The 19,390-nt window shown below is 44.3% G+C and overlaps 1 protein-coding gene across 2 annotated transcripts in view; it reads right to left on the bottom strand.

Moving 5' to 3' along the window:
- The window catches only part of LOC134356685 (ubiquitin-like modifier-activating enzyme 1), a 470,199-nt gene that overhangs the window by 266,095 nt on the left and 184,714 nt on the right, over positions 1-19,390 (bottom strand). For both annotated transcript variants that reach the window (XM_063067717.1, XM_063067718.1), the window contains exon 18: positions 8,526-8,600. In XM_063067717.1, the coding sequence (XP_062923787.1) occupies positions 8,526-8,600 (75 nt within the window). The remainder of the gene's footprint in view (positions 1-8,525; positions 8,601-19,390) is intronic.

Genomic DNA, 19,390 nt, shown 5'->3' with positions numbered 1-19,390 from the left:
CGCAGCCTTCTTGCTCCGAATCAAAAATTGCTGAAGATTCCTTGCCTTTTTAAACCTTTCCTGCTCTACTGGCTGACGTCACGTACCTGCGCAGTCTTGCCCCTCTTTTACACATTTCTACACCGTGATAGCATAGCAGTTAGTGTGACACTATTACAGCTTGGGGCATCAGAGTCTGGAGTTCAATTCTGGCATTCTCTTGAAGGAATCTCTGAATGTCCACCCTGTGGAACGTGTGGATTTTCTCCGGCTGCTCTGTTTTCCCCCCACAGTCCAAAGGCGTACTGGTTAGCAGGTTAATTGGTCATTGCAAATTGTACAGACGACGTTGCAGGCCGAGACCCTTCGTCAGGTCTAACTGAAAGAAGTGTTAGTAAGAGATTTGAAAGTGGGAGGGGGAGGGATGGAGCCAAGAGCTGGACAGTTGATTGGCAAAAGCGATATGAGAGGATCATGGGACAGGAGGCCCGGGGAGAAAGAAAAGGGGGGGGGGAACCCAGAGGATGGGCAAGGGGTATAGTGAGAGGGACAGAGGGAGAAAAAGGAGAGAGAGAAAAAGAATGTGTGTATATAAATAAATAACAGATGGGGTACGAGGGGGAAGGTGGGGCATTAGCGGAAGTTAGAGAAGTCGATGTTCATGCCATCAGGTTGGAGGCTACCCAGACGGAATATAAGGTGTTGTTCCTCCAACCTGAGTGTGGCTTCATCTTTACAGTAGAGGAGGCCGTGGATAGACTTGGCTCCATCCCTCCCCCGCCTGTCTTCTCCTATCATTTTGGATCTCCCCCTCCCCCTCCCACTTTCAAATCTCTTACTAACTCTTCCTTCAGTTAGTCCTGACGAAGGGTCTCGGCCTGAAACATCGACTGTACCTCTTCCTAGAGATGCTGCCTGGCCTGCTGCGTTCACCAGCAACTTTGATGTGTGTTGCTTGAATTTCCAGCATCCGCAGAATTCCTCGTGTTTGGAATTGTAAATAGTCCTGTGATTAGGCTAGGGTAAAATTGGTGGGTTTCTGGGCCACTCAACTCATTGGGCCAGAATGGCCTCTTCCACACTATATCTCTAAGTGAATAAATTGGTCTTCTGCCATTACATTCAGCTTATCAGACACCACTTGTCCCCTGTTGTGGCTCTCCACTGAATGGTAGCATCATCTCTGTAAACTGCCTTATGCCACATTGAAGGTTGTTATTTAAATGTTGTGTTTGTGGTTTGTTTAATAACATTTAGTGTGAGATCTGAGCAAAATGATTTCACTTCTGTTTAAATAGATCTAAATAATGTGCTCACGGATCTGTTTTTTGTCCATTTCTTCACAGGATGTGTATGTTCCTGACAAGACCAGGAACAAAGTTGCCCTTCAACTGAATGGCCTACAATTGTGGATCAGGAGGATGTAGGTGTGTTTGTCTTCTTTGGACAGGGCATTGAATACAGGAATTAGGACATTATAGAGGTTTATAAAATCATTAGGGGTGTAAATAGGAATAGTTACGGATACAAGAGATTCTGCAGATCCTGGAAATCTTGAGCAACACACACAAAACACTGGAGGAACTCAGCAGGTCAGGCAGCATCTATGGAAGGGAATAAATAGTTGTTGTTTCAGGCTGTGACCCATTGTCAGGATTGGAAAGGAAGGGGAAAACACCAGAATAAAAAGAGGGGAGAGTGGAAGGAGGACGAGTTAGAAAGTGATAGGTGAAGCCAGGTGAGTGAGAAAGGTGAAGGGCTGGAGAAGGAATTCCTTTCCAGTCCTGATGAAGTGTCTTGGCTTGAAACATTTTCATAGATGCTGCTTGACCTGCTGAGTTCCTTCAAAATTTTGTGGATGGTCTCAATCTTTTGCCAGTGTAAGGGAATCTAAAACTAAAGTATATCGTTCAGAAGGGAAAACTACAGCAAGGTTCTAAGGAGGAAGTTATTCACACAGAGGATGCTTGGTATGTGAAGCAAGCTGCCAGAGGAATTGGTACGGGTGGGTGCAATTACAACATTTAAGAGACACTTGGATAGGTTGATGGATAGGGAAAGTTTAGTGGGATATGGGCCAAATGCAGGCAAATAGGACCGATGGATGAATTGCAACAAAGGGCCTACTTCCTTGCTATATAATTCTATGGCCCTGATAGCAAATCTCCTTCCATGAAGTAAATCAAACAGACCCAAACCAACTCTATTTTATCTACCATCCAAGCCTCTGTATCTTATGTCAATAATCTAACTTCTATATAAACAAAAACTGACTCAAGAATCAAAACACTGTGGATGCTGGAGATCTGAAATAAAAGCAGGGAGTGCTGGAAAAAGAAAACAGCAAATCAGGCAGAATCTATGGAATAAGAAAGTAACAGTAATGTTTCAGGTTGAGCACCCTTCGCCGGGTATGAAAATACTAATGCCCAAGAACAGACAAGCCTGCAAAAGTTAGTGGGAAATAACTTTGCCATATCTAATCTGTTCAGGCCTATTAACATTCAGAATATTTCTATGAGATTCCCCTCATTCTCCTGAACTCCAGGGAATACAGTCCAAGAGCTGCCAAATGTCCCTCATACAGCAACCCTTTCATTCCTGGAATCATTCTTGCGAATCTTCTCTGAACCCTCTCCAACTTCAGTATACCATTTCTAAAATAAAGAGCCTGTCTTGTTTTGCCTCTGTATCCAGCCCATATAAAACCCTTCACCTCGACTCAAGCAGATGTTCAGTCTTGTTTGCCCACGGATACACAAACAAGCTAGCTACACCGTAATTCTAGAAGACCCGCATCCCCTTATAAGACCCTGTTGAATTCAACACTATAAAGAGAATCAAAAGAACTTAAGAAAACATTAGTATCTTGTGAGGGCAAACTGATGACTGAATACTGACAGGATTTGGGACCTTCTCTGGATTTTGTTATGAGTGAAGCACTGCATTTGATTTGTGAGTTAATTTCCATCCTGGCTGAACTGCAGCCTTGGCTGTGTTAACAGCATCTGTACTTCACTTCCATTCATTGTCCATATCACTCTATGTAGACAATCAGTCTATCTACATAAACCCCGGTGAAGAGTCTTCCTATCCATTGAAGGCACCTGACCTGCTGAGTTCTTCCAGCATTCTGTGTGTGTTAGTTTGGATTTCCAACATATGCAGAGTCTCTTGTGCTTATGCATATAAGTTAATCTTATGTATATATGGCCACACTCAGTTACCTATACATTGTGTTTTATAGGATTGTTTTTATATTTATATTTATTGTGTTTTTGCATATATTTTTATTGTGTTCCTTATGCTTATTGTGTTTTTTTTTGTGTTGCATTGGATCCAGAGAAATTATTTTCTTCTCCTTCACACTTGCGTACCGAAGAATGACAGTAAACAATCATGAATCTAGAATATTGTACGTGGATCTGTGCAGGAAGTTGGAGCGTAAATGAAACAATGTGGAGGAAATCAGGTAAAGTCAGCTTAAATTAGGCATACTTCCTGGAAAGCCTTACACTTCCCTGCAGCTGAAAATATTAACAAGTTAAAAGGACCAGTTACACAGAGAAATGGCATAGTTACACAAACAGCAGAACTGTCAACCCCTCTGTGGACAGAGGGCAAATTGAAGGGATGTTACGTTTGGTGCATTAACCCCCTCCACTTCCCTCCCTTGAAAAGCTCTCCCCTACCCCGACTTTGCCGATACAGGGAGTGGTTTTGGAGGAGACTATGATTACAGATCTTACAAAACCTCAACAAGAGGCTCAGGATTTCCTCTCTGTGTGAATTGCATGAATTGTGCAAACCCGCAGAGAGAAAAAACATAGAATTTAACGTCCAGAGGTCAAATCATTCAGATGGCGTAATATCCCTGCCTTCGGTCACATGGAACCAGGGTGAATGGGATGCAACAGATTCTGCCGATGCTGGAAATCCAAAGTAACACACACAAAATTTGGAGGAACTCAGCAGTTCAGGCAGCATCTATGGAAATGAATGAACAGTCAACATCTTGGGCCGAGACCTTTCATCAGCACGAACGCTGCACAAGATGATGAGAGGCACATTTAGAGTGGACAGCTAGAGACTTTTTCCCAAAGCAGAAATAGCTAATATAAGAGGACATACTTTTAAGGTGCCTGGAGGAAAGTGTAGGGAGGATGTCAGAGGTAGCTAGTTACTTTTTTTAAAAAACATACTGAGAATGGTGGGTGTGTGGAGTGTACTGCCAGGGTTGGTGGTTCTTATGTTCTATGCTCATCTCCTTCCATAGATGCTGCCTAACCTGCTGAGTTCATGCAGCATTTTGTGTGCATGTATTCTCAGTGGGATCCTACCCCATCCCTGAGGTCATTGATATTAATAGACCCACAATGGCCATGCAGATGTTATTGTGTCAAATGTAGTGTCATTTCATATAAATATTGTATGAACTTCAAGCATTTTCCAGGTAGTGGAGGATAGCCACATTGTAGATATGTGAATAGCTCAGCGTGAGTCACCAAGAAGGCACAGGACATGATGAGAATCACTTTGAAGAGGAGCATGCTGCTGACAAACAGCACAATGTCCCAGAGGTCCAGGACTAAGTCCAGCGAGTCCTGAGGATGAGAGATGGTGACCTCCCTCAAGGTCACCAGATCCCAAGGATGAGAGATAATGACCTTCCCTAAGGTCGCTGGGTCCACAAGGTAAGGGGTGGTGACCTTCCTTCCCCAAAGTCGCCCAGTCCCAACAATAAGAGATGGTGACTTCCCCCAAGGTCACCAGGCCCAGAGGATGAGGGATGGTACCTCCCCCAAGACCAGCAGATCCAAAGGGCGAGAGGTTGTGACTCCTCCCCCCAGGCTAGTGGGTCCCAAGGATGAGGAATTATGATCTCCCCTTAGGTCACCATGTCCCAAGGATGAGGAATGGTAACATTCCCCCAAGATTGGTGTGTCCCAGGTTTGAAGGTCTATGCAGAGGCATGAGACTGGTCAACAGATCCAGATGTCAAGGTCAGTTGGTAGGTCCACATGTTGGACTTCAACAATATTCGAGGATTGAGGTCAGCTCAGCAGGCGCTGAGGAGGAAGACCTGCGATTCAAGGTCAAGGACATTGATCGGCAGGCCCCAAGGAAGAGGGCCTGTGATCCCCATTGGAGTGGGTACAAAGTGATTGGTTTTCCTGTACCTGTTTTGTATGATGGTTGTGTGGTGTTCTGCTGAACTTTGTGGACATGCTATGTAGGCATTGGAAGCATGGTGACTCTTGTGGACTGCCCCCAGCACATTCTTAGAGTGTGCTGGTTGTTAACGCAAACAATGCTGCTTATTTTGATGTACATATGACTAATAAATCTAATCTAACCATTCAAATGTTACTATTGGTTATAGGTTTATTTGCCTCTGTAGTTGTGTTGGCTGACCACCAATAAATTGAACAGGATCAGTTCAATAATTGATGATGTTGCAGCACAATCAGAGATTGGTAGGTATAACATTATGGGTATCACTGAGTTGTAGCTGAAAGAAGGTCCTAGTTGGGAGCTAAACATCTAAGGATACATATTGTATCAAAAGGGCAGGCAGGCAAAGGAGGAACGCACATACAATGCTAGCATTCATTTTGAGGGGACTAGAATATAAGAGCATAGACGTGATGCTGAGGCATTGGTCAGACCAAAACCTTGAGTATTGTGAGCAGTTCTTGACCTCTTATCTAAGAAGTGTTGGCATTGGTGAAAGTCCAGAGGAGGTTCACAAGAATGATTCCAGATATGAAAGGGTTAATATAAGAGGAGCATTTGATAGCTCTGGGCCTGTGCTTGCTGGAGTTTAGAAGAATGAGAGGGGATCTTATTGAAACCTATCAAATATTGAAAGGTCTGGTTAGAGAGGATGTTTCCGATAGTGATGAAGTTTTGGACCAGAGGGCACAGCCTCAGACTTGGGGATGAGGGGGAATTTCTTTAGCCAGAGGGCAGTGAATTTGTGGAATTCATTGCCACTGACAGCTATGGAGGACATGGCATTGAGTATATTTAAAGCAAATGTTGATGGGTTCTTGATTAGTAATGGTGTCAAAGTTTACGGGGAGAAAACAGGAGAATGGAATTGAGAGGGACAATAAATCAGCTGTGATGGAATGGCAGAGCAGACTCAATGTGCTGAATGGCATAATTTTGCTCCAATGTCTTATGGTCTTATGAGTGAGGTGGCTCTGTTGGTATCATTAGAAAGAGGTGACGTAGGATCGGAAGATGTAAAATCCTTGTGGCTAGAGTTAAGAAACTGCAAGGGTAAAAGTACAGTGATGGGAGTTATGTACAGGTCCCCAAATAATGGCTAGGATGTGAGATATAATTTTCAACAAGTAATGGAAAAAGCATGTAATATTGGCAATGTGTACAATATTCATGGAGAAATTCAAAATGCAGGTAGATTGGGAATATCAGGATGGTGTTGAATCTCAAGAGTGGGAGTTTGTAGAATGGCTTTTTAGAGCAGCTTATGGTGGAGCTCACTAAGGGAAAGGCAACTCTGAATCGGTAATGTTTAATGTACCAGATTTGATTCAAGAGTTTATGCTAAAAGAACCCTTGGGAGGCATTGATTATAATATGATAGAATTCACCCTGCAGTTTGAGAGGGAGAAGATAAAGTCAGATGTATCAGCATTATAGTGGAGTAAAGAGGATTACAGAGGCCATCAACAGTGATGATAGCAAAACAGCAATGGCTGGAGTTTCTGGGGGCAATTTGGAAGGTGCAGGATAGATACATCCTAAAAATGAAGTAGTATTCAAACTACAGGAAGATTCAACCATGGGTGACAAGGGAAGGCAAAGACAGCATAGAAGCAAAAATGAGCACATAGTATAGAGCAAAAATTAGTGAGAAGTTAGAGGATTTGGCAAGCTTTTAAAAACTAACAGAAGACAACGAAAAAACCATAAGGAGGGAAAAGATGAAATATGAAGATAAGCTAGCCAATAATATCAGAGGATATGAAAAGTTATTCTGACATACAAGGAGTAAAAGAAAGGTAAAAGAGGGTATCGGACCATGGAAAATGACGCTGGTGAGGTACGCAGTAATGGGGGACAAGGAAATGGCAGATGAACTTAATAAATATTTTGGGACCGCTTCTTTTTACATTATGTCAATGATTTGGATGATGGAATTGATGGCTTTGTGGCAAAGTTTTCAGATGATACAAAGGTAGGTGGAGGGGCGGGCTGAGGAAGCAGGGAGTCTGCAGAATGACTTTGACATTGGGTGAATGGGCACAGAAGTGGCAGATGGAATATAATGAAGGGAATTGTATGGCCATGCACTTTGGTGGAAGGAATAAAGGAATAGATTATCTTTTTTAAATTCAAAAATCAAAGGTGCAAAAGGATTTGGGAGTCCTTGTGCAGGATTCCTAGAAGGTTAACTTGAAGGTTGAGTTGGTGGTAAGGAAGGCATATGCAATGTTAGCATTCATTATGAGAGTTCTAGAATATAAGGGTAAAGATGCAATGCTGAGGCTTTATAAGGCATTGGTCAGACCGCACTTAGGAGTATTACGAGCAGTTTTGGGCCCTTTACCTCAGAAAAGATATGCAGGCTTTTGAGAAGGTCTTGAGGAGGTTTATGAGAATGATTCTAGGAATTAAAGGGTTAGTGTTGGAAGAGCGTTTGATGGTTCTGGGCTTGCACTCACTAGAGTTTAGAAGAATGAGCAAGATCTCATTGAAACCTATTGAATATTGAAAGCCTAGACAGTGTGGATATGCAGAGGATGTTTCCAATAGTGGGTGAGTCCAGGACTAGAGGGCACCACTTCAGAATAGAGGCATGTCCATTTAGAACAGAGATGAGAAGGAATTTTTTTAGCCAGAGGGTGGTAAATTGGTGGAATTCATTGCCATGAATGGCTGTGGAGGCCATGTCACTGGGTATATTTAAGGTGGAAGTTGATGCATTATTGGTTAGTTAAGGTGTGAAAGGTTATAGGGAGAAGGCAGGACAATGGGATTGAGAGGGATAATAAATTAGCCATAGGGGAATTGTCGAGTAGACAGATGGGCTGAATGGCCTAATTCTCCTGCTATGTCTTATGGTCTAACTGTCGACAGGCCCTCCCAAGTTTTAACAGGGCTCCATCCCTGTGAACTGTTTGTAAGCTGGACAGTTTGCAAGTCAGAATTATGGCCAAGAACTGAGTTCTTAGGTGGCAGAAGATGTCTGTAGCCCCACAGCCTGTCAGTCTCTCAAACGCTTGATCATGTGTACAGGCTGTACATGAACTGGTGTTCCTGACCTGTGGGAGGCCTGTATATGGTACTCCCAGCTCATGTTTCTGTGCTTTGATAACTCTTGCAAGATCACCTGACCAGTGGGCCTCATCACTCCAACTGTTCACAGCCCCCTTACTCCCAAATCCAATGAAACGCCTCGTTATCCCAAACTCAAATTCAGTTCAAAAGGGATAGAGCAACTATACACTATTTACATTATCACCTTATTCTAATGATTATCACACACAAGCCAAGTGAGAGACAGCACTTACATTGCTGGGATCAAATTCCAGATGATGGGGACATCTCTTGGGTCCTGACCAGAAAAGAGCTCCTGAAGTTGTAACCTAGAACAAGATACAGACAAAATACAGATTTCAGTTGAAATCCTTCTCAGACAAGCTCAGTTCATTGAAGTTATTCTGGTGTAAGGGTATAATTTCATCCTTATAGAATGGAATAGACCTTTGGTAACGAGACTCAGTGACAAATCTTATCATTTTAATCTCCAAAGTAAAAACAAGTTTTAAGATGTTTATGGTTTTCTACACATGTGAAGCATTTTAAGGTGAGAGTGAATAGACCATCACTTGTCAGAACTCAAGGCTACTAAATAAATGGAATTTGAGGACAATATGGATTTTAACTCTGTAATGAACAAGGCAGCTTGCATTTAAATAGCAATTCCAACAGAGCTTTACACATTTTTTGAGTAGTTACTATCTTTATATTGGGGAAAATATACTCAATGGCCACTTTATTAGCTACCTCCTAAACAAGAAGTCACTGTCATCTTCCGGTTAGCTTGAACCATTCCAGCCATTCTCCTCTGATCTCTCTCATTAACAAAATGTTTTCACCCACAGAACTGCCATTCATTGGATGTTTCTCTGTTGTCACAGGAATGGAATATATGAAAGCAAGAGTAGTCCTTTAAGGTCCTTATGTCTTCTCCATTGTTCCATTGGGTTTTGGATGAACTTTTATGCGAACATCACTTTCTAGTGCCAACCCCACACTCCCCAATTCCCTTAACATTCAAAGTTTGAAGATGCTCAGCGAGTGAGAATAGCATTTTTGGGGCAGTGAGTAACAAAGATATAACATCTCAAGGTGAAGAATTCCTGATTGGATAACTCCTTATTTCAATGGAGACGTAAGGGACTGTGGATTTTGGAATCTGGCACAACAATTTCTGGAGGAACTCAGGTCAAGCAGCATCTCGGTTGCGGGGTGGTGGGGTGGGGAGTGACTAAGGAACTGTCGACGTTTTGATCCGAAACGTCTACAATTTCTTTCCTGCTCCAGATTTTGCTTGACCCACTGAGTTCCTCCAGTAGACAATAGACAAAAAGTGCAGGAGTAGGCCATTCGGCCCTTTGAGCCAGCACCGCCATTCACTGTGATCATAGCTGATCATCCACAATCAGTATCCAGCTCCTGCCTTATCCCCATAACCTTTGATTCCACTACCTTTAAGAGCTCTATCCATCTCTTTCTTGAAAGCATCCAGAGACTTGGCCTCCACTGCCTTCTGGGGCAGAGCATTCCACATATCCACCACTCTCTGGGTGAAAAAGTTTTTCCTCAACTCCGTTCTAAATGGCCTACACCTTATTCTTAAACTGTGGCCTCTGGTTCTGGACTCATCCATCAGCGGGAACACGCTTCCTGCCTCCAGCGTGTCCAATCCATTAATAATCTTATATGTTTCAATCAGGTCCCCTCTCAGCCTTCTAAATTCCAGTGTATACAAGCCCAGTCGCTCCAATCTTTCAACATATGACAGTCCCGCCATCCCAGGAATTAACCTTGTGAACATATGCTGCACTCCCTCAATAGTAAGAATGTCCTTCCTCAAATTTGGAGACCAAAACTGCACACAACTCACCAGGACCCTGTACAGCTGTAGAAGGACCTCTTTGCTCCTATACTCAATTCCCCTTGTTATGAAGGCCAGCATGCCATTAGCTTTCTTCACTGCCTGCTGTACTTGCATGCTTGCTTTCAGTGACTGATGTACAAGAGCATCTAAATCTCGTTGTACTTCCCCTTTTCCTGACTTGACTCCATTTAGATAATAATCTGCCTTCCTGTTCTTACCACCAAAGTGGATAACCTCACATTTATCCACATTAAACTGCATCTGCCCACTCACCCAGCCTGTCCAAGTCACCCTGCATTCTCATAACATCCTCCTCACATTTCACACTGCCACCCAGCTTTGTGTCATCTGCAAATTTGCTAATGTTACTTTTAATTCCTTCATCTAAATCATCTTTAATGTTGAAAGGCATGGACAGAGTGGATGTGGCAAAGTTGTTCCCCATGATGGGGGAGTCTAGTACGAGAAGGCATGACTTAAGGATTGAAGGGCGCCCATTCAGAACAGAAATGTGAAGAAATTTTTTTAGTCAGAGGGTGGTGAATCCGTGGAATTTGTTGCCATGGGCAGCAGTGGAGGCCAAGTCATTGGGTGTATTTAAGGCAGAGATTGATAGGTATCTGAGTAGCCAGGGCATCAAAGGTTAGGGTGAGAAGGCGGGGGAGTGGGACTAAATAGGAGAATGGATCATCTCATGATAAAATGGCGGAGCTGACTCGATGGGCCGAATGGCCTACTTCTGCTCCTTTGTCTTATGGTCTTATGGTCTAAATCATTAATGGATATTGTAAACAGCTGCGGTCCCAGCACTGCACCCTGCGTTACCCCAGTGGTCACCACCTGCCATTCTGAAAGGGGCCCGTTAATCGCTACTCTTCTGTTTCCTGTCAGCCAGCCAATTTTCAATCTATGTCAGTACTCTGCCCCCAATACCATGTGCCTTAATTTTGCCCACTAATCTCCCATGTGGGACTTTATCAAAGGCTTTCTGAAAGTCCAGGTACACCACATCCACTGGCTCTCCCTTGTCCATTTTCATAGTTACATCCTCAAAAAATTCCAGAAGATTAGTCAAGCACGATTTCCCCTTCATAAATCTATGCTGACTCGGACCGATCCAGTTACTGCTATCCAAATGTGTCGTAATTTCATCATTTATAATTGACTCCAGCATCTTTCCCACCACTGACGTCAGGCTAACTGGTCTATAATTCCCTGTTTTCTCTCTTCCTCCTTTCTTGAAAAGTGGAACAACATTAGCCACCCTCCAATCCACAGGAACTGATCCTGAATCTATAGAAGATTGGAAAATGATTACCAATGCGTCCACGGTTTCTAAAGCCACCTCCTTAAGTACCCTGGGATGCAGACCATCAGGTCCCGGGGACTTATCAGCCTTCAGACCCAACAGTCTATCCAACACCATTTCCTGCCTAATAGAGGTGTGGCAAGCGTACTGGAATCCTTGCTGAGTTGGAGGCTGGCCCCTGCAGGCTGAATCTCCCATTGCTGCTGCTCTCCAGTGTGGACAAGCTAGACTGCCTTCACCTGCGGCTGACTCAGCACAAGACAAGCTGGAACGCTTTTCTCTGTGGCTAACACAGTGCAAGATCAGGAACTGCCATGAGCTTGTTCTTGTAAAAACATGGCTCCAGGACAACATCCCATGCACCATCAACCTTCAGGCCATGACACTCAGGGTTCTATACTAATATTATTTTGTGACTGTGTGTCCTGTCATAACTACACGTTATGTGCTGTGAGTGACTGTATGTACTGAGTTTTGCACCTTAGCTCTGGAGGAACAATGTTTTCTTCAGCTGTATATGGGTACCTGGTTGAATGAAATTAAACTTGAAATAGAACTTTTCATACTTTACAAATATTACTGAATTAAAGATCCCTTGTAAATAGGCCGACTAGGGGGAATGCCATACTAGATCTAGTACTAGGTAATGAACCGGGTCAGGTCACAGATCTCTCAGTGGGTGAGCATCTGGGGACAGTGACCACCGCTCCCTGGCCTTTAGCATTATCATGGAAAAGGATAGAATAAGAGAGGACAGGAAAATTTTTTAATTGGGGAAGGGCAAATTATGAGGCTATAAGGCTAGAACTTGCAGGTCTGAATTGGGATGATGTTTCTGCAGGGAAATATACTATGGACATGTGGTCGATGTTTAGAGATCTCTTGCAGGATGTTAGGGATAAATTTGTCCCAGTGAGGAAGGTAAAGAATGGTAGGGTGAAGGAAACATGGGTGACAAGTGAGGTGGAAAATCTAGTCAGGTGGAAGAAGGCAGCATACATGAGCTTTAGGAAGCAAAGATCAGATGGGTCTATTGAGGGATATAGGGAAGCAAGAAAGGAGCTTAAGAAGGGGCTGAGAGAGCAAGAAGGGGGCATGAGAAGGCCTTGGCGAGTAGGGTAAAGGAAAACCACAAGGCATTCTTCAATTATGTGAAGAACAGAAGGATGACAGGAGTGAAGGTAGGACCGATTAGAGATAAAGGTGGGAAGATGTGCCTGGAGGCTGTGGAAGTGAGCGAGGTCCTCAATGAATACTTCTCTTTGCTATTCACCAATGAGAGGGAACTTGATGATGGTGAGGACAATATGAGTGAGGTTGATGTTCTGGAGCATGTTCATATTAAGGGACAGGAGGTGTTGGAGTTGTTAAAATACCTTAGGACGGGTAAGTCCCTGGGGCCTGACAGAATATTCCCCAGGCTGCTCCACGAGGCGAGGGAAGAGATTGCTGAGCCTCTGGCTAGGATCTGTACGTCCTCGTTGTCCACGGGAATGGTGCCGGAGGATTGGAGGGAGGCGAATGTTGTCCCCTTGTTCAAAAAAGGTAGTAGAGATAGTCTGGATAATTATAGAGCAGTGAGCCTTACGTCTGTGGTGGGAAAGATGTTGGAAAAGATTCTTAGAGATAGGATCTACAGGCATTTAGAGAATCATGGTCTGATCAGGGACAGTCAGCATGGCTTTGTGAAGGGCAGATTGTGTCTAACAAGCCTGATAGAGTTCTTTGAGGAGGTGACCAGGCATATAGATGAGGGTAGTGCAGTAGATGTGATCTATATGGATTTTAGTAAGGCATCTGACAAGGTTCCACATGGTTTGTCCTTCCAAAGTGTACCACCTCACACTTCTCCGGGTTGAACTCCATCTGCCACTTCTCAGCCCACTTCTGCATCCTATCAATGTCTTATTCAGAAAGTGAGAAGGCATGGGATCCAGGGAAATTTGGCCAGGTGGATTCAGAATTGGCTTGCCTGCAGAAGGCAGAGGGTGGTGGTGGAGGGAGTACATTCAGATTGGAGGATTGTGACTAGTGGTGTCCCACAAGGTTCTGTTCTGGGACCTCTACTTTTCGTGATTTTTATTAAGGACCTGGATGTGGGGGTAGAGGGGTGGGTTGGCAAGTTTGCAGACGACACAAAGGTTGGTGGTGTTGTAGATAGTGTAGAGGATTGTCGAAGATTGCAGAGAGACATTGATAGGATGCAGAGGTGGGCTGAGAAGTGGCAGATGGAGTTCAACCTGGAGAAGTGTGAGGTGGTACACTTTGGAAGGACAAACTCCAAGGCAGAGTACAAAGTAAATGGCAGGATACTTGGTAGTGTGGAGGAGCAGAGGGATCTGGGGGTACATGTCCACAGATCCCTGAAAGTTGCCTCACAGGTAGATAGGACAGTTAAGAAAGCTTATGGGTATTAGCTTTCATAAGTTGAGGGATAGAGTTTAAGAGTCGTGATGTAATGTTGCTGCTCTATAAAACTCTGGTAGGCCACAATTGGAGTACTGTGTCCAGTTCTGGTTGCCTCACTGTAGGAAGGATGTGGAAGCATTGGAAAAAGTACAGAGGAGATTCACCAGGATGCTGTCCGGTTTAGAGAGTATGCATTATGATCAGAGATTAAGGGAGCTAGGGCTTTACTCTTTGGAGAGAAGGAGGATGAGAGGAGACATGATAGAGGTGTACAAGATAATCAGAGGAATAGATAGAATGGACAGCCAGCGCCTCTTCCCCAGGGCACCACTGCTCAATACAAGAGGACATGGCTTTAAGGTAAGGGGTGGGAAGTTCAAGGGGGATATTAGAGGAAGGTTTTTTACTCTGAGAGTGGTTGGTGTGCGGAATGTACTGCCTGAGTCAGTGGTGGAGGCAGATACACTCGTGAAGTTTAAGAGACTACTAGATAGGTTTATGGAGGAATTTAAGGTGGGGGGTTATATGGGAGGCAGGGTTTGAGGGTCGGCACAACTTTGTGGGCCGAAGGGCCTGTAATGTGCTGTACTATTCTATGTTCTATGAATACAGAAGATTCTGCAGATGCTGGAAATCTTGGGCAATGCAAACAAAATGCTGGAGGAACTCAGCAGCTCAGGCAGCAACTAATTACTAGTTACAAAATCACAACATACTGTGGAACAAGTAGTGAAAAGACAGCTAAACCAACACCAAACAAGGATGATATTGAAGCATGTTGAAAGCCTGCATTCTTGAAGCAGTAATGTGCTGTGAGTATCCTAGGACATATTTTAGTAGAACTGCAGAGATGATTAAAGCTCCAAGCTATATCTTGCTCTTTCATCTGCTCTCAGACCCTGACACACTCCATGAACAATATACAGGTAGCGATAGCATCTTGATCCTCCGTGTTAATTAGTATTCATTGTGCTGCCATTCAATGGAGTGGTCACTCAAATAGTTTTGAATCAGATGTTTAGCAAGTCGGCATCCATTCAAAGCGTGAGTCTCAGTGCAATAGACTGATGCTAAAATTCACAAAGAATTCCCATATTTTTCTTTCCTCTGCATGACTTGGAAGTGTTTACAGGCAGAACATGCTTCTGGGCAAATCCTACTGATGAGTTAAAATCGCAGCTAGCTCTCCAGTGGAATAAGTTCTGGCTGTTAACTTAGCACAAAGCAATGAAGTCAAGAACAACATAATGAGGGAGAATTATTTTCAAAATACAACAGGGAAACAGGCCATTTGGTCCAACTAGTTGGTGATGGTGTTTAGGTCCCAACTCTATAGACCTAATCCTAATCTGCATGAGTTTCACTTCCTTTCCTCCACGTTTTCACCTAACTTCCCTTTAATGTTTCTATGTTATTTGTCTTGCGTAAGCCAGGCACACACGATTGGATTTATTTTATATTAATGAATGATAGTGAAACATATTCTCTACCTCCAGGCTAAGAGACTCCATCAGAATCCTGGAAGTTCCTAATAGTCAATCAAATGCAAGAGAGTCTGCATTTGCTGGAAATCCAGAGTAACACACGCAAAATGCTGGAGGAACTCAGTAGGTCAGACACGTCAACAGAAATGAATGTTTTGGGCTGAGTCCCTTCATCAGGACTGGAAAGGAAGGGTGCAGAAGACAGAATAAGAAGGTGTGGGAGCGGGGGAAGAGGAGAAGGAGAAGAAGCTGGTGGCGGGGGGGGAGGTTGGTGGGTGTGGGAGGGAGAATAAAGTGAAAAGCTGCTAGTTGATTAAAGTTTGAAGGGCTGAAAATAATGAAAATAAGTAAGTAGCACAAACAAGAGCTAAATAGTGAGATAGCATTGATGCTTTAATGAACTGTTCAGAAAACAGATGGCAGAGGGGAAGAAGCTGTTCCTAAAACAGTAAGTATGTGTCATCAGGCTCCAGAGGGAGGTGATGGGCAGTTGAGGAGAAGAGGCAAGATGGGAACCAGAATGGGGAATAGAAAAAGAAAGAAGGGGAGGGGAAGAAATGACCAGAAGTTAGAGAAATTGAATTTCATGCCGTCTGTTTGAAAGGCTAGCTACGTGGAAATCCTTCTGTTGCTGATGGCATCAAGGGGCTCAACAAAGTAATCCTCCAATCTACATCAGATCTCACCCATGTAGAGGGGGTCGCATCAGGACCACCGGATATAGTAAATAACCCCAATACACTTGCAGATGAAGTGTTGCCTCACTGGGAAGAACTATTGGGGCCTTGAATAGAGCCGAAGGAGGAGGCAAATAGACAAGTGTAGCAATTGTTCCACTTGTGGGGATAAGAGCTGGGAGGGAGATCAGTAAGGAGGGGTGAATAGACTAGGTAATCACGGAGAGAGCGATCCCTGGGGAATTAAAAATCTCAATAATAAGACCAACAGACTTTTACTATAGAGGGATATGAGAAGTTACAGAAACAAGACAGGAAGATCGAGTTACAAAGGAATGATGTAACATGCTCAAGGGTTTCAGTAACTTGCATTTCATATTTCTACAATAGATCTGAAAATACACTCAGTGGCCACTTTATCAGGTACACTTGCGCATCTGAACTTTAATGCATATAACTAATCAGCCAATCAAGTGGCAGCAACTCAAAGCATAAAAGTACGTGTGGTAACTTCTACTTTGAAAAAGGCACTCTCGACAACTTCATGCCAAAGAAACAACTTTATCTCGAACATCAAAACCGTTATGTATATACAGAGGCTTTTACAACCTGTATGGCATGGCAGGAACACTATATACAGAGCACACCGGAAGTGAAAAGAACGGAAGTAAAACCCATTATCCTAATTAGTATTAACTTAATTTTAATAATGCTCACATTACAACACTTCTCCCCCTTTAAAATCCAGCATTCCCCAAATGTAAAAAACTAGGAAATAAAAACAGTGGTGTTATTAACTTGCGTACCCCTGAAAACTTATACTAGTATCTCAGCAGCAGTCTCAGCAGCAATTTATCAATACAAAATATCTGGAAAACATGACAGATTCAACATTCAATCTAACAACAACAAAAAAAAAACTGTCCCGTCAAAGATTCAGTCTGTCAGGAGGTTTACGAGTGCACTGTGATCTGCGCACTACCCCCGGTGACCCAGCAGGCATCGCTGGTGATGATGTTTTGGGTGATTCTGGAGTTGGGGGCATGAGGGGGGTATGTGTGTCTGTGTGAGAATGTCCATCCTCTTGAGGGGACCCTGACCCCTCTGCCAGTGTCCCTTCCTCTGTCAAAGTCACTGGTGGACATGCTTCCGCAGTAGTCTGCCTCACTTTTGCCTTCTTGTCTGGGCACAGTGGGTCCAATCTTGACTTGGGCCTATGCCCCATCAGCATCTCCGCTGGAGTGTGGGCAGTCATAGTCTGTGGCATGAGGCAGTATTTAAAGAGGAAACATAAAAGCCGAATGCTAAGAGAGCCTTCCTTCACTGTCTGAACAGCCCAATCAGCCAAACCATTGGAGGCTGGGTGAAAAGGAATGTGATGAATGCCATTTGTTGCATGAACTCACTGAACAGCTCACTGGTGAATGTCAGACCATTATCAGTGACCAGAGTGTCAGGCAACCTGTGGACTGCAAACACTTGCCTGAGTTTGTCCATGGTTGAGTGGGCTGTGATGTTGCTCATAATGCAAGTTTCGATCCATTTAGAATGCACATCTACCATTACAAGAAACATCTGCCCCATAAAAGGGCCAGCGAAGTCCAAATGTAGCCTAGACCAGGGGTGGTCTGGCCACTCCCAAGGGTGCAAAGGAGCTGGTGGTGGCATATTCTGATTAGTCTGACATTGCATGCATAATTTCACCTTGTTTTCCAAGATCCTGATCCATTCTTGGTCACCAGATGTAGGATATTGCAAGACTTTTCATTTGAGACACTCCTGGGTGAGCCTCATAAATTTCCTCCACAATCTGTGAACGGCCAGGGGGAGGCACGATAACCCTCGCCCCCCAGAAAATGCGGCCATCCTGCAGACTGAGTTCTGTCTTGCGTTTGGCATAAGGCCTCAGTTCCTCTCCTTCCACCACTCTGGGCCAACCTTGTACAAGAAGTCTTGACTTGGGACAGGACTGGGTCCCTGTCTGTCCACTGCTTGATTTGGGTTGCCTTTACAGGTGTCTCTAACAGCCCCTCCAATGAAAACACAGTCTCTGGAGGCACATACGTAGCAACAGGTGTCTCAGGTAAAGGTGGTCGACTCAGTGCATCAGCATTTGCATTATCCCCACCCGCTCTGTACACTATACAGAGTGACAATGTAAGAGCCCAACGCTGTATCCTGGCTAAGGCTAGCGGTGGGATGCATCTAGTCTCACTGAACAGGCTCATCACCTTCTTTGTCTAGCTGTGAATATCCCTTCTCAGCAGCTGTCAGGGTACATGAAGCAAAACCAATAGGCTTCTCTGAACGGTCTTCCATTACATGTGAGAGAACTGCCCCACCTCCATAGGGTGAGGCATGCATGCAAGGGTGATCTCCTTGTCTGGGTCATAGTGAATAAGCAGCTTCACTGAATGGAGGAGTTCTTTCACTTCCTTGAAAGCTTTCTCCTGCTCTTCACCCCACTGCCACTTAGTGTCATTGTGAAGCAGCTTATACAGTGGGGTTAAAACCCTTGAGAGGTCAGGAAGAAACTTGCCATAATAATTCACCATGCCCAAAAATGATCTGAGTTCCATGATGGACTTAGGGCTTGGGGCTTCCTTAATAGCTCTCACTTTGTCCTCCACAGGAAAAAAGCCCCTCAGCTGTGATCTTGTGTCCCAGGTAAGTCACACTCGATGCCAGGAACACACATTTTCCGCGTTTCAACTGCAGCCCTGCGTCTGAGAGCCTCTTCAGCACCCGTTCTAACTTAGCCAGATGCTCCGCCTCCGTAGCCACCGTGATCAAAATATCATCAAGGTTCACTGCTACGTGTGGAATCCCCTGCAGCAAAGTGTCCACTGTCCTTTGGAAAATGGCAAGGCTGGACGTCACTCCAAACACCAGGCGATTGTACTTGAATATTCCCTTGTGTGTATTAATTGTGACGTACTCCTTGGAATCCTCATCGAGCAGCAGCTGTTGGTAGGCGTGGGTCACGTCCAGCTTTGTGAACAACTTACCCCCTGACAGGTCATCCACTCGTGGCAATGGGTACTTCTCCAGCCTAGAGACCTGATTCACCGTAAGCTTATAACCCCCACATATCCTCACCGTTTTGTCTGCCTTCAATACTGGAACAATGGGAGCCACCCACCTTGAAAACTGGACGGGCTCAGTAATGCCCAGCCTCTGTAAACGTTCCCGCTCCTCGTCGACTTTGCCTTTCATGGCATTGGGCACCGACCTGGGCTTAAACAAAACGTGGTGTGGCCTTAGGGTTGACGTGGAGTTTCACTGTCACTCCCTTCAGTGTTCCTAGCTTGTCCCTGAAAACGTCACAGTACCGCTGCAGAATGTCATCCATCATGTGTGCATACTTAATTTC

This window comes from Mobula hypostoma, chromosome 15, assembly GCF_963921235.1.
Source record: "Mobula hypostoma chromosome 15, sMobHyp1.1, whole genome shotgun sequence".
NCBI lineage: Eukaryota > Metazoa > Chordata > Chondrichthyes > Myliobatiformes > Myliobatidae > Mobula > Mobula hypostoma.
Note: the sequence above shows the minus strand (reverse complement) of the source record. Positions and strands in the feature narration are given on the sequence as shown.